Source organism: Oncorhynchus clarkii, chromosome 2 (genome assembly GCF_045791955.1).
Source record: "Oncorhynchus clarkii lewisi isolate Uvic-CL-2024 chromosome 2, UVic_Ocla_1.0, whole genome shotgun sequence".
Taxonomy (NCBI): Eukaryota; Metazoa; Chordata; class Actinopteri; order Salmoniformes; family Salmonidae; genus Oncorhynchus; species Oncorhynchus clarkii.
The window spans coordinates 31,766,500-31,789,810 of NC_092148.1; the positions used below are offsets into that span (position 1 = coordinate 31,766,500).

Genomic DNA, 23,311 nt, shown 5'->3' on the forward strand with positions numbered 1-23,311 from the left:
GCCTGGTTCCTCTCTAGTTTTTTTCCTAGATTCCTGCCTTTCTAGGGAGTTTTTCCAAGCCACTGTGCTTCTACATCTGTATTGCTTGCTCTTTGGGGTTTTAGGCTGGGTTTCTGTATAGCATTTTGAAACATCGGCTGATGTAAAAAAAGGGCTTTATAAATATATTTGATTGATTGAAACAGTGAGTAATCCAATTAATATTTCCTCGAACTACAGCCAAAACATGACGTCACTCTTAGTCGCTGAAATCTCTGCGTGGCTGGTCCACAAGTATCTAAGGGAAAGGGAATAAGGACATCTAGAAGAATACGGAATCATGTCGGGAACACGGCAATACAGTTTTACGCACTGTGAAAGCAAAAATGAAGTCGGTTTTGTTGTTTTGTGTTCTCGATAAGTAGGTGGTCTAGCCCAACTTCGTAAGAGAGAAACGATTGGCCTGTGTCTATTCTCGCTTCAATCTGTATTTTGAGGGCGTGAGAGAGTTCGCACGAAAGTAACGGTTTTAAGTAATGGATCAATCCTTCGTAATTCAAGAGATTTTGGCAGAAGGCGAAAATTGCGTCATAGTATCCTTTATAGCATGCACTAAATGTTTTTTGTATCACTCGGATGTTTCGAGTGCGTTATCTAAAGGCTGATGTTTGATTTCCTTTGGAAGAAGAACTCAATGTTTCATTCCGAAGTAGCCTACGGGCAGTTCACCCAAGGCGAGGCCGTGGAGTTTGTTTGTCAAGGCCTAATAGGCTATACGTGTGTGTATCTGAATGTAGTGATATTTTATATATTTCATTCAATAATACAATTATTTGGATTTAATAGGCTTTGAGTGTAAAGAACCAGAATGCAAGTTGCTCAATGAGGATTGGTGCTGCTTTTCGACCGTGACACCAGGGCTACACTAGTATACGCCCTTATTTTATACTATGGACATTGTGTTTAAATAACTAGGGCTAACAGTGAAGATGTGTGAAGAGCAGAATCAACAACCTCTGCATAAGAAGGTGTGAAAGTTCACAGTTAGCCAGTGTTATGTACATGACAACTGAAAAGTACCAGTGGCCTGGCTTCGGACCCAAGTGAGAGCAGGTCCGCTGAAGCCATGGCCAATGAGACACGGGTGCCCGGGCTGCGTAGATGGAAACATAAAAGTTTGATCCTTTTGGATGAAGCACTGGTGTGACATGTAGAGGCTACTGTCCAATTTTTTGCAATATGATAGGTCCTCCACTGGGTGGCAATCTTATACAAGCTACTCAAATCAAATCGTATTTGTCATATGCGCCCAATACAACAGGTGTAGTAGACCTTACCGTGAATACAAGCCCATAACAATAGCCTACTGTAGGACTGCATATTTCCCAGACATTTGATTTTTTTTTTATGGCAATGACTAGGCCTCTGCTCTTTGAAGATACTTGATGCTTAATGTTTTTCCCAATGTATAAAAAAAGTATTTAATTTTTATATCAACAATTGTGTAGGCCTATTTTCAAATGTAACATTGTGAAAACATCTTTGCAATTCCCTTAACTAGATTGTTGTAAACATGCTGTTCAATGTCTTGTCTTGGTGGACAATGTCATTGAAAGCAGACTATTGGGTTTGGTGGAGCGTACCAAGGAACATGCGTGAGTTGAAATTGGTGCTATTTCACCAGACTTATGAAATATAAATGTTCTGAAAAAATGTGTTACACCTGCCCATAGTAATGTTCTACCTTTGTTTCCTATAGGCTGTTTGTTTTTACCCATAGAAGAATGGCGATAACTGGTGAAGATGTCACATTGTATGACATTTTTCCCATCTCTAATGACTTTGCAGTTGTGGAAGGTATGCAATAGTTAATTAATTGGTTTTAACTTGATTATTATAATATGCACAATGGAGGTGGAGGCGTGGGCCTTATAATGCATTGTAATAGCATGTTATTCTTTCCTCAGTGTCCTCGGCAGATGAGCTTTCTTTTGTGGGTGAGTTTTCTTTTTTCTCTGGGTCAATTTCCCCCTGGTATGTTCATAGGGCCAAGTTATTAAATGTCTATCACGTTATATTTCTATAGGTGCAGACACTAGAGTGAGGCTGAACTTCCAGGATGGGGATCTGGAGGTGAGGCTCCCCTTTGGCTCCCACTCTCGCCTTTTCCTCAGTGAGGTCAACAAAGCCTGGAGCGGTAAGACATGGCCTACTTTTCCATAAAATGATCACAAGTGTTGCATCCAAATACTTTCTCCCGAAGTGTACACCTGGTCGCTACTTACCTCAAATCTATAAGCATTGGATCGGTGGAGGCATGGGCAAGAGAGGGTTTCCACCATATTTCGTAAACCATTAATTTCCTTTCAAATCAGTGAGGGGAAGTGAACAAGTGCACACTTTAGAAGGAAGGATAAAGAATTGGGACATAACCAAGTATAGGGTCATGCACACCATTACAAAATAATTTGAATTGAAAAAACAAAAATCTGATTATTGGACAAGCCCAGGTAGTTCCTCCCGGTTTAAGTGTTTTCCTCTGATGGGGGCCTGATGACCACGACCCTGGTTTACTTGTTTATGTTGCAATAATCAAATCGGGCCAGTGATTTGAGATGTGTGCTCATTTCTGTATGACTTATCATTTAATATATGCCATTTAATATATTATAATTTCAGTTCAGTTGCAAGTGAACTGCTCTAAGATAATGGATTAGGGGTTTTATTCTCAATTTTAGTAATTTGGTAGATGGTGGTTCACATAAAACACTTTTTCCCCCAGTAAGTTAATTTCATGTCATGAACTACTAAGAGGAGTAAGATACACATGCCTTGTAAACAGGGGTGATGTATGAACACATGCGAATAATCACCGGGGGTTGTCTTGTTAGTTTGCCTAAGATGACTAATAAACTACTGAAAGACAGAAGGGCTTTTTCACACATAGAATAACTGTACAATCTCCAGGGTTGGGGATTAACGGATTACATGTTTGAAAAACTAGATGATTACCTCAAGGATGACTTTTAAATTCAGAAAGGATGTTTTCAAAAGAACATCTTTGACACTTCTCTGTTTTCTCATCGACATTCAAATCAGCAATGACAAAAAAAGGTTGTTCCATCAGAGCAAGTCTGACCACAAGTCAGAGACCACTATGATGACACACCAAATGTGTTTGTTGGAGTGTGGGAAAAGAGCAGGAATAGGCTTTTGTAGGCTACAGACTTAAAGGGGCAATCTGTAGTGGCTACATCCATTCTTGGACCTATAAATGATATATATATGCATATATATATATCCATTGATTCTTGAAGAATATAACTTATAAATGCCTCGAGAGCTTAGTTCAACTATCATACTCCTTGAGAACCCAAAATATATGTATGCCTGTTATTCTCCAATGTTTGTAAACATTGCAAATGTAAACAAACACTGTATAGCCTAATAACATGGTTAAAACAATCATTTGGATTTCATGATTGGTCAGTCCTTGCATCCATAACTCTTGTCTATTAATCTGAGAGTGGTTACATTTCTCCAGGCCCAACCCTCAGCTTTTTTTACCAAAACATCTGTGGATTTGCCCTGAAACCGCTGCATATTCTCAAGATATCAAAGTGTCACCAACAAAAAGGTAAACAATAGGCCTATAGCAAATGCAGCATATGGCATTCATTTTTCACATGTACATGTAAATAGCACTTTTCAGTAGTGCTCAAAGCATGCCATTCCATGAGCACAGCATTTATTTTTCAACTCGAATCAATGAACCAATCAGTCCTCCATGACAACAAAATCATAAACAGAGTAGGGCTGGCTAATAAGTCCTTAGTTTTGGGGTTATGCTCAGGTAAAATCATTTTACTAATCTATACTTACATATTTCCAAGTCCTATTCTTGAAGATTGAGGGGAATAACATTTATTGGAATGATTGATATTCTGATAGACTATGGTTTTTAATGTAAATATATAATCATATTATATGTAGTAGAAAGCGATGGATTAGAAGAAGCCTACATAACCAACCCATAAAGGAAAATGAAACATCCATATATTTTTTTATTTTTTATTTCACCTTTATTTAACCAGGTAGGCCAGTTGAGAACAAGTTCTCATTTACAACTGCAACCTGGCCAAGATAAAGCAAAGCAGTGCGACACAACAACACAGAGTTACACATGGAATAAACAAACATACAGTCAATAACATATGGCCAGCTATGTAAACTTTAACATTGATTTATCCTGTGATTGATGTCGTTCAATAAGTAACATACATTTTTGTCTTCTTCTAATGCCTCTTAAGGAGAAACTAATCTAAAAGTAACGGAATGTAATCAGATTACATTACTGAGTTTGGGTAATCCAAAAGTTGCGTTACTGATGACAATTTTGGACGGGTAACTAGTAACTGTAACGGATTAAATTTAGAAAGTAACCTACCCAACCCTGACAATCACATATTTTTTAGCCGTAAGTCTATTGTGTTCTGTATGTACTTGTTGCTACTCAGAAAAATGGCAGATGGTTCAGAAAATGTTCAGTTGACAACAATAGGCTTAATTCAAGTTGGCAAAAGTACAAGTGATGTAATAGATGAGCAAAGACACAGTAGCTACTCACCACAAGTTACACAAAACTCTAAAAAGAGGGGAACCAGTTGTCACTTATAAGACAACAGCCAAATATGATGCATAGTTGAGAGGGAGGGAGAGAGAGAGAGAGAGAGAGAGAGAGAGAGAGAGAGAGAGAGAGAGAGAGAGAGAGAGAGAGAGAGAGAGAGAGAGAGCGATGGCATCAGAGAAAGAGAGAGCGTGAAAGAAGGAAAAGAGACTGGGGAGGTGCAGAGTTTTAGTGCTGTGTGCTCTTCCTGAGTAGTTTATGTATGTTGCTTAACTAAGCAAGTGTAGGATAAATATAATATTTCCTTCCATCTGAATTATATACACTGCTCAAAAAAATAAAGGGAACGCTAAAATAACACATCCTAGATCTGAATGAATTAAATATTCTTACTAAATACTTTTTTCTTTACAAAGTTGAATGTGCTGACAACAAAATCACACAAAAAATATCAATGAAAATCAAATGTATCAACCCATGGAGGTCTGGATTTGGAGTCCCACTCAAAATTAAAGTGGAAAACCACACTACAGGCTGATCCAACTTTGATGTAATGTCCTTAAAACAAATCAAAATTAGGCTCAGTAGTGTGTGTGGCCTCCACGTGCCTGTATGACTTCCCTACAATGCCTGGGCATGCTCCTGATGGGGTGGCGGATGGTCTCCTGAGGGATCTGCTCCCAGACCTGGACTAAAGCATCCGCCAACTCCTGGACAGTCTGTTGGTGGATGGAGCGAGACATAATGTCCCAGATGTGCGCAATTGGATTCAGGTCTGGGGAATGGGTAGGCCAGTCCATAGCCTCAATGCCTTCCTCTTGCAGGAACTGCTGACACACTCCAGTCACATGAGGTCTAGCATTGTCTTGCATTAGGAGGAACCCAGGGCCAACCGCACCAGCATATGGTCTCACAAGGGGTCTGAGGATCTCATCTCGGTACCTAATGGCAGTCAGGCTACCTCTGGCGAGCACATGGAGGGCTGTGCGGCCCCCCAAAGAAATGCCACCCCACACCATGACTGACCCACCGCCAAACCGGTCATGCTGGAGGATGTTGCAGGCAGCAGAATGTTCTCCACGGCGTCTCCAGACTCTGTCACGTCTGTCACGTGCTCAGTGTGAACCTGCTTTCATCTGGGAAGAGCATAGGGCGCCAGTGGCGAATTTGCCAATCTTGGTGTTCTCTGGCAAATGCCAAACGTCCTGCACGGTGTTGGGCTGTAAGCACAACCCCCACCTGTGGACGTCGGGCCCTCATACCACCCTCATGGAGTCTGTTTCTGACCGTTTGAGCAGACACATGCACATTTGTGGCCTGCTGGAGGTCATTTTGCAGGGCTCTGGCAGTGCTCCTCCTGCTCCTCCTTGCACAAAGGCGGAGGTAGCGGTCCTGCTGCTGGGTTGTTGCCCTCCTACGGCCTCCTCCACGTCTCCTGATGTACTGGCCTGTCTCCTGGTAGCGCCTCCATGCTCTGGACACTACGCTGACAGACACAGCAAACCTTCTTGCCACAGCTCGCATTGATGTGTCATCCTGGATGAGCTGCACTACCTGAGCCACTTGTGTGGGTTTTAGACTCCGTCTCATGCTACCACTATAAGTGAAAGCACCGCCAGCCAGGAAGCATAGGAACTGAGAAGTGGTCTGTGGTCAACCACCTGCAGAACCACTCCTTTATTGGGGGTGTCTTGCTAATTGCCTATAATTTCCACCTGTTGTCTATTCCATTTGCACAACAGCATGTGAAATTTATTGTCAATCAGTGTTGCTTCCTAAGTGGACAGTTTGATTTCACAGAAGTGTGATTGACTTGGAGTTACATTGTGTTGTTTAAGTGTTTTTGAGCAGTGTATTTGAATTCGTCTTTTACATGTTTTTTTCCTGTTTATCTCAATCGGATGAGCCACTGGATTTGTTGAGACACAGAGTCTCCTTTGCTATGTATGTGTCATTTTTGGCATTAGCTCACTACTTTACACAATGGAGCTCTTAAATTTAAGATGGATGACTAAAGTTATTTTTTTAAAGGGCCACACTAATTTTTATTCTGTGAGAGGAAACCGTGATGGAAAGGTTTGGTAACTTGGCAGGTTTTGTTGTGAACAGGAAGAATGTGAGAAACTCACAAGGTAAGCAGAAAAGGGACATCTTTGTACGGGTGTGTGGTCTTATTGAAAGTAAAATAGCAGAATGAGTGATTTTGGTGCGGTAATATTCTCAAGGCAGCGCAAATGTATGTGTAATAGGAAGTGTGTGTTTGTGTGTGTGTGTGAACCATGTGAAAGAGGGGACATAACTGAATACCCTTTTCAGCCACACAGTAACAAAAGATTTTGATTCAACATACGAGGCAACTAGCTTGTGAGAATGTGAAGTAACCTGCCTCTGAATCCCTTTCTACTTTTAGTACTTATTTGAATGAAGCAAATGCTGTGAGTCATTTTCAGTTCACTGTATTACTGATGATTATCCCCATTGTGTGTTCTGTGAATCACTGCTGAGGATCTCTTGGAATTGTTTCCTTGTCATTGATGCTCCTCCAGCTTTTCCACTTCCGTGGAGGATTGGGGCAACAAATATAAACCATTTGAATAACAAATAGGCTACAATTGTGTTTATAGCCTACAATTGTGTGTTTGTAGCCTACAATTGAAATGGCATATTTTGGGATTTGTGTAAGTGCCTTTTTCATGCTTCCCTTTTTCCTCCTTCAGATGTTTGCAAGTCTCCTAAGGAAGCACCGAAGTTTGAGTGGCTCCACAAGTACCGCAAAGCCTCCAATGGCCAAGGTGGCGTCAAACAGACCCTTAAACCTTTGGGAACGACACACACCAAGATCAGCCAGCATAAGAAAACAGGTAAGCCAATAGCCCTCTTCGTGTCCCTCTCAGTCAGTACCCTCCCTGAACGTCTACCCTTATCACACAGAGCCCATTGTGTGGTAATATCTAGCAAGTATGTGTAGCTGACAGCTGAGTTAAATTACAGGCCTACACTAAGAAAGCACATGATTGATAATTAACCATGATTCTTGGATCATGATAACTGTATCTGATCCAAAGCCTAGGAGGTGCCCTCCAAAGTGACGTCACAAAGCTATGTCATTCCTTATGGTTTTATGACATGTCTCTTGTTGATGTTAGTTGGTCTTGTTAAACTTTGGGGAAAGTATTGGCTTTAACTCTAGAATTACTATTTCACAATGGATCTATCTTCACACTGTGAGCAAACTATCGCACATGTGTGCCTGTCAGTGTCAGCCACTGTCAAAGGAAGCTATTTGCTCTGGCACTCCGATTGATAAGCGCCCCAACCTGTACATCTAGATGCTATTTGCAATGTTGATTTGTTGTTGTTGTTGTTGTTGTTGTATCTTCTTAGATTTTCTCCTGCCACTGAAATATACGTTTCATTATTTCATGCAATTTCTTTATGTGTGTACAATGCATATCATTTCACATTAGTTAAAAAATTGGTTGACATGGAAATAATTGTAAGACTACATTTGGCCGACATAAACGCTTCATAGTTGTGTAAACATTTGTACTGAATCTTTTTTTTTAAATTTGCCACTTGCCAGAGACCGCCCAGTGTTTTTTTGGTCTGTGACACCGTCGTCACTTGCGCAAGTGCGCGTGAAAAAAAATGTATCAACATTCCTTGCACGAACAGAACAGGTCCTTGGACATTGCACTGCACATCATGCGTGGAAGCACTCCTTGGAAATGTCTGGAGTGAATAAAGAAACTGGTAGGGGGAAATGTTTATGATTTTCTGTTGTATTTAGATTGTCTATTTGCTAGCGCAGTCTGAAACGCAAGTAACTTTTTTTCTGTGCAGCAGTGCTTGTTCACATGAGCTATCTTTGCTAAGAATATAACTTCTGCTAGCTTTTTTTGTGCTAGCTCTACTTTCTGCTTGCTAGCTAAATATGCACCGATTAACGTTACTTGTCCTCCCTTGATTCAAGCTAAAACGTTGACAAAATGATATGTAGCTAGCCAGCTTATTAGTTAAAGTAGCTAGCTAGAGTAACGTTTTATAGTTAAGTGGCTTTCTTTAATGGATGTTTTGAGCAGAGTTATGGTTTGGAACGAGCGCGCTAGTTCGGTAATTAGCTAGCTATCCATATATAGCATGTCAATATTATGGTTTGTTAAGGTTCGCCATCTATATTTGTAAGATCGCTAAGATAGGCCATATTCTATAGGTTTGCGACATTTCATCAGTCCTTGTGTCCTGATTTGGGTTTGGTAATGCACCATGCAAACCTGACGTTCAGCAGCTTTGGATTTTCACTGTTTTAGCTATCTCAGTATCTGTCAACTGAAGGTGTAAAGCTAGACAGGCAATTAATAGCCACTAATTTCAATTGGAAATGGATGGACGCTGTAGTTTGATTGTCTTGGATTCTCTTTATTTTTGTATCTTGGAAAGTGTCCATATTAGTAGATTGCAGATAAGAACATATTTATCTGCCCATTTTATTACTCCTAGATACAAATGGTTATTTTATGCAATGCTGAACTTTGTGATGAGCACTGACTTTTGTGCACCCACACTGTAGTATGCTGCAGCTAAGTGGTTGACTCACACTTTCCTTTATTGAACCAAGACAGGGCAGCCTTTAATGTTTCTATTTTTATACTAATTCGTGATGATCGCAATACTAACTTTGCCTTTACAGTAGATTGTTTGTTGGTGTAGCGTTTAACAAGCCTTACCATGACCACAGATTAATGTAAAAGTCCTGCTAATAAGACACTTTATAAGCTAGCTTATCTTCTGTTCTCTGTGGACAGAAGGAGGGTAAAATGCAGTAAATCATACTTCTGAAATAGGCCTAATGAAAACCAATGTAGGCCTAGATATTTACTTTAAATATTAGGTCAGGGACTGGGAAGCTCCGTTGAGGTCTTGTGGTGTATTATTTAGGACTTAGGTGAAATGCAGTAAGTCATCCTTTGGAAATAGCTGAGATCCAATGAAGTCCTAGGTCTAGATGTTGACTTTCAACATGAGCCTGGCTTGGGGACTGGGAAGCTCTCTAGGGAGTTGGGAACAAGGGATCTTGTGTGTTGGGGCTTACTCCTCCATTTTGGCCTCCCACAGCTCTCTGGGAGTTTCCATCTGATCTCACATTTGTTTCCATTTCCTGTGTTCCAATAGCACGTGCGCACATACACACACACAGTACAAATGGACCACAGCCCCACTACATTGTAATTGATACTGTCATTTTGTTGACTCAAAATAGCACTCTGGTTCTCCAATGCCCATGTTTTGTACACCAGTATGCCTAAAGCCAGCATTCAATAGCCTAGACTTCTCCCTCTTGGTTAGCCTTTGAAACAATATATTCCATTCTTAATGCAGTCTTTATCAGGAATTGTATCTGTGGTGAACTATTAGACTTTATTTTGGGTAGCTGTAGCCTCTGATTATAAGTGATTCCATTGCACTACATAAATTTGAGTTCTTCCTCTGGTATTGTTTTGCAACCACTTTCCATAAACAATAGATAAAGCTAACATTTACCTTGACTGCCTTGAGAGTATATAGTATGCAAGGAATTACCCCGAGATGGTAAGAACTTGTGTGTGATGTGATTAGAAGTACATGCTGACCAGACTGGACACGTCACGTGCGCGAGCTTTGCAAAATAAATTTAGAAATCCATGTTATTCAATTATTGCACCCACACTGCTCGCGCGCGCCAACAAGCGTCTGCTTTGCCAAGGGCTAAAATAGAAGAACTTTCAATTTCTGACACAGATCGCGCTGCAAGTCCTGCCTCTCCCATCTCCTCATTGGTTTATAAAAGCAGGTACCCTCATGCCATCTCCTCATTGGTTATACCCACGTGGGTGATTTAAAGACTAACTGTGTTGCCGGTCGGTGTAGTAATACTATGAAAGTTGAGATGCCAATCACCATATCAGTTCAAAGATAATCACTAGAAAAATAGTCCTATAAATACTATATTAACTACAACCTAAAACCTCTTACCTTGGAATTTTGAAGTCTCATGTTAAAAGGAACCACCAACTTTCATATGTTGTCATGTTCTGAGCAAGGAACTTAATTAAACGTTAGCTTTTTTACATGGCACATATTGCACTTTTACTTCTCCAACACTTTGTTTTTGCATTATTTAAACCAAATTGAACACACTTCATTATTTTTTTGAGGCTAAATGGATTTTTATTGATGTATTATATTAAGTTAAAATAAGTGTTCATTCAGTATTGTTGTAATTGTCATTATTACAAAAGAAACATCGGCTTTTTATGGTCCTCCAATAATCGGTATCAGCGTTGAAAAATCATAATCGGTCGACCTCTAGTCCAAACCGTAGCAAACAATTGCAAATGGAAAACATTTATCAACAAACAAGTTTCTATTGGATACATTCAGGTATGTCTCCCCGTTTTCATTCTGTTTGCTTCAGTTTCGTTCCTAGTGAATACACCCCTGGTCCCAGATCGGTTTTTGCTATCTTGTCCTCATACTGGACAACAAATCTCAAACGCTTGTAGGCCTAGGTCTATTGCATGAAAACCTGTTGGCTAATTTATTGCACAGCTGCTTGTAGAGTTGATTCTCTTAAACAGAATGCAATAAACGATGAACTCGCAATCAGATACTGCTACAGTATATGGTGGTTAAACAAAAACAAAACGATACACCCTCTAAAGCAATTTCCTCTATTACACTTGCCATGTTCTTAGAGTTTGTTCTTCCAAACAGTAGGAGACAGTGGCCATATTGTCTTAGACTCAGGCTTTGACTCTTCCATTGATTTGAACAACTTAAAATGCAATGTATTGTCTAGGGTATCTTGCAATAGAGAGTTGATGTCATTTGAGATTAACCTGGATAAATAAAGGTTATGCCTGAACAACAATATACATGCAACAATTTCAAAGATTTGACTGTGTTACAGTTCATATAAGGAAATCAGTCAGCTAGTCTATGGATTTCACATGACTAGTAATACATGTATGCATCTGTTGGTCACATATTCCTTTAAAAAAAAAAAGTCAGAATCTGGTGTGACAACCATTTGCTTCATGCAGTGCTACATCTCCTTCGCATAGAGTTGATCAGGCTGTTGATTGTGGCCTGTAGAATGTTGTCCCACTCCTCTTGAATGGCTGTGCGAAGTTGGTGGATATTGGCGGAAACTGGAACAAACTGTCGTACAGCGTGTTCCACATAATCAATGGGTGACATGTCTAAGTATGCAGGCCATGGAAGAACTGGGACATTTTCAGCTTCCAGGAATTGTGTACAGATCCTTGCGACTTGGGGCCATGCATTATCATGCTGAAACATGAGGTGATGGCGGCGGATTAATGGCTCGACAATGGGCCTCAAAGCCTCGTCGTGGTAGCTCTGTGCATTTAAATTGCCATTGACAAAATGTAGTTGTTTGTTTTCCGTAGCTTATGCCTGCCCATACCATAACTCCACAGCCACCATGGGGCACTCTGTTTACAACATTGACTTCAGCAAACTGCTCGCCCTCACAACACCATACACGCTGTCTGCCATCTGTCTGGTACAATTGAAACCACCATTTGTCCGTAAAGCGCACACATCTTCAGTGTACCAGTGGCCATCAAAGGTAAGCATTCGCCCGCTGAAGTTGGTTACGACGCCAAACTGTAGTCCGGTCAAGACCCTGGTGAGGATGACGAGCACGGATATGAGCTTCCCTGAGACGGTTTCTGACAGTCTGTGCAGAAATTCTTTGGTTGTGCAAACCTAACGTTTCCTCATCTGTCCGGGTGGCTGGTCTCAGAAGATCCCACAGGTGAAGAAGCCAGATGTGGAGGTCCTGGGCTGGCATGGTTACACGTGGTCTGCAGTTGTAAGTCCAGTTGAACGTACTGCCGAATTCTCTAAAACAATGTTTGGAGGTGGCTTATGGTAGAGAAATGAATATTCAATGCTCTGGTGGACATTTCCTGCAGTCAGCATCCCTTTTGCACGTTCCATCAACTTGAGACATCTGTGGCATGGTGTTGTGACACCTGCACATTTTAGAGGCCTTATTGTCCCCAGCATGAGGTGCACCTGTGTAATGATCATGCTGTTTAATCAGCTTCTTGATGTGTCAAACTGTCAGGTGGTTGGATTATCCTGGCAAAGAAGAAGTCCTCACTAACAGGAATGTAAACAAGTTTGTACACATTTGCGAGAAAATAAGCTTTTCGTGCATTTGGAAAATTTCAGGGAACTTTTATTTCAGCTCATGAAACATGGGACAAACACTTAACATGTTTATTTTTGTTTACTATATAATAAAATGCTATATCTAATGCAATGCTTTTGAAAACAGCCTCAGTCCATTTTCCGTACTTCCGAGTAGGCAAGGACCAAATCGACTTCACTATTGACTTGTGTGGGGTCTATTTCAGGCATGAGCTGATTGATTCTTCACAGGTGAAGCATTTGCATTGCTAGCTCCAGGGGCCTTATAGGATTAGTGTTGGCACATGGCAATGTTTTTACCTGATTAGAATGACTTGGTTTACAACTCCTTTTGGCTCGCTCTTTCTCTCTCTCTTGTTGTCTTTCTCTCTTTCAACTCCCTCCCTCCCGCTCTCTCTTTCTTGCTTTATGACTCACTCACTCAACAGGGAACTCATTGAACGCAGTAAGCAGATCCCCAGTAGAAGGGAACAAGAGGGTGAACAGTGGAGTGGAGCGCCCCAGAGTGGAGTCCGGCCCAGAGAGGTAAGTACTGAACACCACTCTCCTCTCTCTGACAGTGGTATGCAAATGGCTTGGTGCTTGAAGAAGGATAAAAGGACCAGTGTGCCATATTGGATTTCTCATCTCGCCCTCTAACCCCTGTCCTGTATTGATGACGACATTGAAATGTTTGTGTTGTGGGTACATTAGGCCCTTGACCCTATTACAAAATCACTATATAATGTCTCTCACGACATTAGCTTCCAGCCAGGTTAATGAACATCATGACTTAAGAAAGAAAAACACCCACAACACAAATCATCCTGGACATTAAATAATGATAGCCTAACTGTAGCTCTGCACAAGAAAGAACTTGGTGCCAAGTGCAAACACACTCTTGTGATACCTTTAGTTGGTTTAGTCTGAAACGAGATATGTAGTGGGAGATGTTATACAGTAGTAACGGGGTGTAACTACGTTTCTGACACTCCTGTCCCCTCACATACACACATTTGGTCATTTAGAAGACGTTCTTATCTAGAGCGACCTACCGTCAGTGCATTCAACTAAGGTAGCTGAAACCTCCACATAGCACAATTATTGCAACTAAAAACGTCCATCTTGTGGGCCCTGCAGCCAAGGGAAAGTGAAGCGTGAGGGCTGGGATGAGCTGAAGCGCGAGGGCAGGCATGACCTGGTACGCCAGTCCAGCCACACAGCGTCCAACAAAGCCACAATGCTAGCCATGCCGCAGTTTGGCCTGCGCGACAACCTCATCCGTTGTGAGCTGCTCAAGAACGAGGACATCTACACCTACCTGGAGAATTTCAGGTAACCCGCCCTGCCTCTGTCCCTATCAATGTCACTGAACATGTATTCTTATATCATTTTCATGTTGCTGAGCTATACTGTGCTGGGCTGGTTAGGCATCCACCATTGCTGGACCAGTTACTAGCCCGCTACTATATTGCTTGATTCACAAGCCAAGCTGACTTGTACTGCGCTTTTCTGGTTACACATCTGGAAAGGACAATGTTAAAATAAATATCCCAGCTACCACAATTTGCTCCGGGTTGGCACAATAGTGTGAAACGGGTATATTTCAGCAATAAGGCCAGAGGGGCTGTGGATATGTCCAATTTACCACGGCTAATGGCTGTTCTTAGGCACTACGCAATGCTGTGGTATATTGACCATATATCACAAACCCCTGAGGTACCTTATTGCTATTAAAAACTGATTACCAATGTAATTAGAGCAGTAAATGTATATATTTTTTGTCATACCTGTGGTATACGGTCTGATATCAAGACTGTCAGCCAATCAGCATTCAGGGCTCAAACCACCCAGGTTTTGTATTTGTAGCTATTCAACTTGTACTATGCAAACTAACATCGATGACTCATCACAAATAGCAGGAACAACAGTCAGTACCGCAAGCTACAGGGTTGACACATTTAGCATTAAACAGGATGTCAGTGTTGAGTTGTGAAAAAGCATGTCATAGCTATAACTGACAAATTGTCAATTTCCATGTAATGTTGAAGGAAATTGTTGCTTTTGAATTACTACTATCCAAACTCCTAGTAATTCATTTCTAATGCAGGTTTTAAGCAAAAGGGGTTTTACAAATGTCTTGGTGATAACAAGCTTTGGTTCTGTCCCAATCTCTCCACCCACTTTAATTCCCTTCATGAACTTGAACGTAAATGATTGGTTTATGGTAGTGAAAAAGTACACATTTCAGGAGGAAGTATTATTAGGACGCAGGTTTGTACAGAACATGGACAGTGTCATGACGACAAGTGATTTATACTGCAATGCCCTCTGGTGGTGGACACACACACAGCTCTGTGAAGTGTTTAGGTTCTTGCTGAAGGGACTTGCTAAGGTCATGTCTGCCATACACCCGCACAGTTCACCAGTTACGCCTATATTAGGCAGTGTTAGGCTTTGCTCCCACTCTCTGACTTTGTACTTACCACTTCTCGCTCTCTCGCTCTCTCTCTCAGTTTCTTCATAGGCACATACAATGTGAACGGCCAAACCCCCAAAGAAAGCCTCCGTCCCTGGCTGGGCTCCACATCCACTCCCCCTGACATGTACTGCGTGGGGTAAGTCCCATCCACCCAGGCCTTAAAAATCAATTCCCCTCTAAATCCATAGCCCACATAGACGGTACAGTCAGTGTCTGAGACCCCACAACAAGAGGATGAATTAAGTCATAGATTGTGTTGAGTGGGCAGACTGTCGTAGTTGCTACAGCAGCAACTGAGCCAATTCAGCCAAACCTCTATGAATCGTGTCTCCTTTCCAGTGTGCACGACTAGTCTTGTGGTGTTTCAGATTAAATAACATTTATCTAATCTGCGAATTAGGATCTTGAACACAAGGTTTTCAATTGTAGAAGAGTGAATTTGAATTTAAAATATTGATGGGAGACTGTTACGGAGGAGTGTAAATGCTTTTTTTTTTCCGGCTGGATTATGTTGTTGTATGTTTTAATTCTGTAATGTATTGATTGTTGCTGCCTTCTTGGCCAGGTCTCCCTTGAAAAAGAGACTCTGGGTCTTAATGGGCTTTTTCTGGTTAAATAAAAACGGAAATACAGAGTCAGTTGAGAAGAGAGGACTTATGCTCCCCTTGATCATGTTAATCAGGGCACACTGTTGCAAAACGTTTAGCAACGGAAAACCAAAATGATTATCAATTGGTTACCTTCGGATAGTACCTCCCCGTTTTTTCTTCCGTTCCGTGCCTACTGAACATGACCCTGTGTTGCAGGTTCCAGGAGCTGGACCTGAGCAAGGAGGCCTTCTTCTTCAACGACACGCCCAAGGAGACCGAGTGGATGAAGGCTGTGTCTGAGGGGCTGCATCCAGACGCCAAGTACTACCTCCCTCTCCTTCAGTTAACCACTGGCCACTTGTCATGCCCAGTCTTGCTACTGCCACAAGGTTGTGTGTCCTAATAGTAATGTAAAAACATCTTGCTGTAGATGCCCTCATCTGCTAGTGGCTTAATGCGGACTCTACTTTACTCTGACCCACTACAGGCGGTCCAGCAAGAACCAGGCAGATGTGGCCATATTCAGAGTTGTATTCTTTAGTTCACTACCACACACAAACCACACACCATCTTGTGGTTCTGTGAAAGAAAGGAAATTAACAACGGGTAATGTTGTCAGGTCTGTACATAGCGTAGCATTACACACACATTAGGCACACACATGAGCCCCTAACCAACAACACAGTTAAAAAAATATATGGATAAGAAATAAAAGTAATTAAAGAGCAGCAGTAAAATAACAATAGCAAGACTATATACAGGGGGGTACCAGTATAGTCAATGTGCGGGGGAACCGGTTAGTTGAGGTAATATGAACATGTAGGTAGAGTAATTAAAGTGACGATGCCTAGATGATAAGAGAGTAGCAGCAGTGTAAAGGGGTGGGCAATGCAAATAGTCCGGTACCGCTTGCCGTGCGGTAGCAGAGAGAACAGTCTATGACTAGGGTGGCTGGAGTCTTTGACAATTTTTAGGGCCTTCCTCTGACACCGCCACATATTGCACTTTCTTCTCCAACACTGTGTTTTTGCATTATTTAAACCAAATTGAACGTGTTTAATTATTTATTTGCAACTAAATAGATGTATTATATTAAGTTAAAATATAAGTTTTCATTCAGTATTGTTGTAATTGTCATTATTACAAATATAAATGAATAAATTGGCTGATTAATCGGTATCGGCTTTTTTTGGTCCTCCAATAATCGGCTTTGAAAAATCATAATCGGCCGACCTCCTACTTTGTATGCGTCTCTGTGTAGAGTAAAGATAGTCCAGAGTTGTTTTTTTCTTATTTTCTGGTTGCACATTTAACATGCTGTTTGAAATTTGGTAAAGCGGATTTAAGTTTCCCTGCATTTAAGTCCCCGGCTACTAGGAGCTGCACTTTTGGGTGAGCGTTTTCTTGCTTATGGTGGAATACAGCTTATTCAATGCTGTCTTAGTGCCAGCCTCTGACTGTGGTGGTATGTAAACAGCTACAAAAAACAGATGAAAACACTCTAGGTAGGTAGTGTGGTTTACAGTTTTATCATGAGATACTCTACCTCAGGCGAGACAATAGCTTGAGACTTAGATATCGTGTACCAGCTGTTATTTACAAAAATACATAGTCCGCCGCACCTTGTCTTACCAGATGCCGCTGTTCTATCCTGCCGTTGCAGCGTATAACCAGCCAGCTGTATGTTGATAGTGTCGTCGATCAGCCTCTTCTCCGTGAAGCATAAGATATTACAGTTTTGAATAAGTCATTACAACATCATACCACTTTGCTTTGTCCATTCGGCCACACTGATTGGCTGAAACCAGGAGGCTGTGATAGACAGCAGAGAAGGGGAGAAATAGGAGTCACCCTAATGTGACTGTGGGGAAGGTTACATACATGTTTCTTTTTTATAACTAAGGCCCTGTTTGAATATGCCAAAAACACATCCTTCCTTCCTTAAAATCAAATATTCACAGATATGAGAGGGTTGGATTGGTAAAAGAAGTGGGGTGCTAATATTCCTTTCACTTATCCGAACACATGCATGTCAGTGAGTAAGGAAGGATGCATGTAGTCACAGTCACCTGGTGAAAGCTTGTACATGAGCTTCTCTTTTTCAATCTTGAATCTGTGAAATGGCTGGTTTCACATTAATATGGTAATGTTGGGTTATATCCTACTTCGGTTTATATTCTTGACAGGATTGAATGTGGAACAATCTGACTGTTAGCAATTTAGCATTTTTGCTCCTGCAGTATTGGCATGAACAATATTGCATTGTCCTGTATGCCACTTCACTGCGGTCCTCTTGGTTACCCCTTCCGCTAACACTACCTGAACAACCTTAGGTGTTTCGTAAACAGAACAAACACATCCAGGATCAGGCTAATAGCAAATGCTTGATCAGTGTATTTGTTCTGTCTGTGACCCATGACTCCTGTGTATCCCTACAGGTGAAACTGGTTCGTCTGGTGGGCATCATGCTGCTGTTTTACGTGAGGAATGAGCACGCCAAGCACATCTCTGAGATGGAGGCAGAGACCGTGGGCACCGGCATCATGGGTAGAATGGTAGGTGGAGTGAGGGATGGTAGGAGTACATATCCTTGGCCGCTAAGCGGGTTGTAATCAATTGCTTAGCAGTTTAGAGCAGGAGGTTGGCTGGCGTCCACTAGTTTCATTTAGCTTCCATTTGACAGTTGGATAAGGAGTTCTATTGCACTACAACCCCTTCTACCTACAAACTCGGCTTTTTACCAAGGTTCAGAAAACCAGTTTTTCTCACTCAAATACACCAGACATGGAACCCAGTAATGTTTGGGAAAACGCATTGGATTTCCTATTGTTCATAGAGCTATTTTTTTGTATACAAACAGATGTCAAGTTCGGGTGATGCGAGCGCATCCCGGTACAAGCTCTGTAGCAGGATAGCTAACGCTAAAGTCGGGACCTTGACAAACTTAACAGTGAGTGAGTGAGTGATGACCGTAAAAACACACAAGACTGATGGCTATAGCTATGTTCAACAGGTTGATTATTCTTCTGCCTTTATCTAGGTCTATTTGTGATATTTTACCTTGCCTCACGGGCTTGCTAGCTAACCAATCCTCTGACATCTGCAATGTTGTTGACAATAACCATCTGATTCCGTGTTTGTTAATAACTTGCACTAGTTGTATTTTTGAAGTTGCATGTGATCGTATCCACTGCTAGATAAACAAAGCTTTTTCTGAAACCGTTCTGATTGTGCTACTTTTCATGACGCAGCAGGGAAATGGTTTGTTCTACAAGGGCACATAATATAAAATGTTTTACAAACCTCTCACCTCAGGGAAACAAAGGTGCTGTGGCCATCCGCTTCCGCTTCCACAACTCTGACATCTGTGTGGTCAACTCCCACCTGGCCGCCCACATCGAGGAGTACGAAAGGCGCAACCAGGACTACAAGGACATCTGCAGTAGGCTGCTTTTCCGCCAGCACGACCCCGCGCTGGTCCCACTCACCATCATGAAGCACAAGTATGAACAAGTCTTTAGTACAAAGCAGTATTTCCGCTTTTCAGGGTTGTTCATTAGGGCCAAAACATTTAAATGAGCGTTTCTTTTTTGGATATGTTTTGGGTCGTATTCATTAGGGCACACATTGAAAATATTTTGCAAAGGAATACAAAAAGGAGTTTTCTTATGGACGAGTCCAGAAGATCCCTGTCTTTTCAGTCTATTGTTTTTGTTTGTTATTTTGTGCCTAATGAACAGGACCCTGGATTTGGTAGTTGTGGTGAAACGCCATGCTTTGTATTTATTCCGGCATGGTCACATTCTCTCAAGGAAACAAAATAGCGAATGTATTATGTAAACCTTTGATCACAAGACCAGTGCATCTTGCCAATTTCACATAACTTTATAATGTCTTAGGTGAACATTTGAAATTAATGCAGTGTTTTGATGCAGTTGTAGAATGGGATGCGTTCTAGAACCACATGCAAAGCCACCGCCACCATTTTCCGTATTGAAATAGAATTATAGAAGAGTAGTTATATTTCTATGATTTTCCATATTCTCAATGCATCATCTTTTCCTTGCTTACAGTGTGGTCCTATGGCTGGGAGATCTCAACTACAGGCTAAGTGACCTTGACGTTGACGATGTGAAGGACTTAATCGCCAAGAAGGATTTTGAAACTCTGCACAGTTATGACCAGGTAGGTAATCTCAAGCCGCTTAACTTCAAGCCATTTAAATGTCTACTTCTAGGGTGCGTTTAGTTGGCAAATGTTGTAGAACATTGCAGATAGAAATGTCATGATTCCTTACTCTGTCAGACAGGCAGGTTTGTTCTATGTAATATCTGAAAGTTCCACAACATTGTTCCCAGTGTCAAATTTATTAGGCTCCAAACTGAAGAAAACTGATCTGAAACAGGGAGGGACAACCTGAAATTGTCCAATCAGAAACACAACTTATCCGTTGCAAAACGTTTCGCTACGGTATGCCCTAATGAATAAGACTGCTAATCTCTGTGTTCAGTGCCAGTCACATTACACCCTGATGAGTGTGGTAATTGTCACGATGTCTTGTTGTGGCTCTGTGGTCCTCAGCTGAAGAGGCAGATCGATGAGAAGGCTGTTTTTGTGGGCTTTGTGGAGGGAGAAATCGGCTTCCTGCCCACTTACAAATACGACACTGGCTCCGACCAATGGGACACAAGGTAACTTCTCTCTAAATGTCTAGTATTTCTATAAAGGCAAAGGAGAAAACAATAACACTTAACTAAAAGCCTGCAGATATATTGCATTATAATACCATTTATAATGCATCGTAAGAACATGTATAATGTCTTATGGTTGTCGCATAATGAGTCTAAGGCGTTTTGAGTTGGAATATTGATACATAGGGAGACAGAATATATCATAAGCCTGATTTATAATGCATTACAAAGGCTCATACATTCTTATAATATGTTTTAAAGCATTATAGCTGCAGAATAAAGTATTACAAAACGTTTATCTTATTGCGTAGAATCTGTCTACGAAATGTCTTAGTTTCATGTTTCACGCCCTCAGTGAAAAGTGTCGCGTGCCGGCGTGGTGTGATCGGATCCTGTGGCGAGGCAAGAATGTGCGGCAGCTGCACTACCAGAGTCACATGGACCTGAAGACCAGCGACCACAAGCCAGTCAGCTCCCTGCTGGAGATGGGGGTGAGAATTAGTTTCCACCATCTGTCCTTTGACCTCTTGGAGACCATGAGGTTTTGGTTGGTTTAGCCTGGGGAGTCATAACCAAAGATTCTTATAGATAACCCAAGATTGTAAAAGGCCCATCTGAACAATCTTAGTCACACTATGGGGCAGAGCAAGCAAAGTGGTGGGAAGAGTTTCATCTTGACCAAATATGGGAATTCCATAGTGGAAGTGTTTTTTATTTTATTCGTTTTTTTATCCTTGTGACCAGTCTGAGTTTCCCCCAGAGCCATATATTTAGAGTTCAGACAACTTTTAGAATTGTGCTTTTGAGCATTTCATTTATCCATTCATGACAAGTATTTGGATTCTAATTCTAGATATTCTGTTGCATGGCATTTTTTACAATGTTAAAATAATGATATGCCTCTTGTTTCCCCTATTCATCTGTGTTTTAACCTCCCTTCTCTGCTGTTTCTTCAGATCAAGCTGGTGAATGAAGAGTCTTACAAAAATACATTTGAGGAAATTGTGCGCTCGCTGGACAAGATGGAGAACGAGTGCATTCCGTCCGTAACGCTGTCCAGGCGAGAGGTGAGTGGTCAAGAGTCAAGTGATTCTACTGTGAATTGTTATAGATGAAGAATATGTTAACATTTCTCTGGTCTTTCATAATGCACAATGCATCATTATCAGTGAACATTGACAGCAGCAGAACCTTGTGAACGACGCTTATCAATTGAGCTCTGCTCTTTACGAACAGGAGTAAAATTGAGGGAGAACGTCTGTGCAACATGTCAAATTTTAACATTTTCTTCTTAACATTTAAACTGCACTTTTTAAAAAATTGCTTTAAATGTTTTTAAAAAAATCAAATGATGTGATTTCACAATTCAGATGTGGTTCTGTGTATAACCGCTAGGGGTCAATGCAGTCCTGGAATTCCTACATTTTTTTATTTTTTAATTTCAGCTTTATTTAACCAGGTCGGCAAGTTGAGAAGAAGTTCTCATTTACAATTGCCAAGATAAAGCAAAGCAGTTCGACACACAGAACAACACAGAGTTGCACATGGAGTAAAACAAACATACAGTCAATAATACAGTAGAAAAACAAGTCTATATACAATGTGAGGTGAGATAAAGCAGGTAAAGGCAAAAAACAAAGGCCATGGTGGCGAAGTAAATACAATATAGCAAGTAAAACACTGGAATGGTTGATTTGTAGTGGAAGAATGTGCAAAGTAGAGAGAAATAATGGGGTGCAAAGGAGCAAAATAAATACAGTAGGGAAAGAGGTAGTTGTTTGGGCTAAAGTATAGATGGGCTATGTACAGGTGCAGTAATCTGTGAGCTGCTCTGACAGCTGGTGCTTAAAGCTATTGAGGGAGATAAGTGTTTCCAGTTTCAGAGATTTTTGTAGTTCGTTCCAGTCATTGGCAGCAGAGAACTGGAAGGAGAGGCGGCCAAAGGAAGAATTGGCTTTGGGGGTGACCAGTGAGATATACCTGCTGGAGCGCGTGCTACAGGTGGGTGCTGCTATGGTGACCAGCGAGCTGAGATAAGGGGGGACTTTACCTAGCAGGGTCTTGTAGATGACCTGGAGCCAGTGGGTTTGGCGACGAGTATGAAGCGAGGGCCAGCCAACGAGAGCATACAGGTCGCAATGGTGGGTAGTAATATGAAGCTTTGGTGACAAAACGGATGGCACTGTGATAGACTGCATACAATTTATTGAGTAGGGTATTGGAGGCTATTTTGTAAATGACATCGCCGAAGTCGAGGATTGGTAGGATGGTCAGTTTTACAAGGGTATGTTTGGCAGCATGAGTGAAGGATGCTTTGTTATGAAATAGGAAGCCATTTCTAGATTTAACTTTGGATTGGAGATGTTTGATGTGAGTCTGGAAGGAGAGTTTATAGTCTAACCAGACACCTAGATATTTGTCAACATATTCTAAGTCAGAGCCGTCCAGAGTAGTGATGTTGGACAGGCGGGCAGGTGCAGGTAGCGATTGGTTGAAGAGCATGCATTTAGTTTTACTTGTATTTAAGAGCAATTGGAGGCCACAGAAGGAGAGTTGTATGGCATTGAAGCTCGCCTGGAGGGTTGTTAACAGTGTCCAAAGGGCCAGAAGTATACAGAATGGTGTCGTCTGCGTAGAGGTGGATCAGAGACTCACCAGCAGCAAGAGCGACATCATTGATGTATACAGAGAAGAGAGTTGGTCCAAGAATTGAACCCTGTGGCACCCCCATAGAGACTGC

The 23,311-nt window shown here is 41.5% G+C and overlaps 1 protein-coding gene across 1 annotated transcript in view; it reads left to right on the forward strand.

The window, feature by feature from the left end:
- Positions 1 to 312: 312 nt before the first annotated feature.
- LOC139366566 (type II inositol 1,4,5-trisphosphate 5-phosphatase-like) overlaps positions 313 to 23,311 on the forward strand; it is a 29,571-nt gene continuing 6,572 nt past the window's right edge. Inside the window, exons 1-16 of the mRNA XM_071104215.1 lie at positions 313 to 571; positions 1,554 to 1,634; positions 1,739 to 1,836; positions 1,947 to 1,976; positions 2,066 to 2,176; positions 7,324 to 7,467; positions 13,258 to 13,354; positions 13,949 to 14,143; positions 15,325 to 15,426; positions 16,097 to 16,210; positions 18,318 to 18,435; positions 19,196 to 19,383; positions 19,954 to 20,065; positions 20,462 to 20,571; positions 20,927 to 21,062; positions 21,528 to 21,638. Coding sequence (XP_070960316.1) covers positions 516 to 571; positions 1,554 to 1,634; positions 1,739 to 1,836; positions 1,947 to 1,976; positions 2,066 to 2,176; positions 7,324 to 7,467; positions 13,258 to 13,354; positions 13,949 to 14,143; positions 15,325 to 15,426; positions 16,097 to 16,210; positions 18,318 to 18,435; positions 19,196 to 19,383; positions 19,954 to 20,065; positions 20,462 to 20,571; positions 20,927 to 21,062; positions 21,528 to 21,638 — 1,803 coding nt within the window. The 5' untranslated portion in view covers positions 313 to 515. The remainder of the gene's footprint in view (positions 572 to 1,553; positions 1,635 to 1,738; positions 1,837 to 1,946; positions 1,977 to 2,065; positions 2,177 to 7,323; positions 7,468 to 13,257; positions 13,355 to 13,948; positions 14,144 to 15,324; positions 15,427 to 16,096; positions 16,211 to 18,317; positions 18,436 to 19,195; positions 19,384 to 19,953; positions 20,066 to 20,461; positions 20,572 to 20,926; positions 21,063 to 21,527; positions 21,639 to 23,311) is intronic.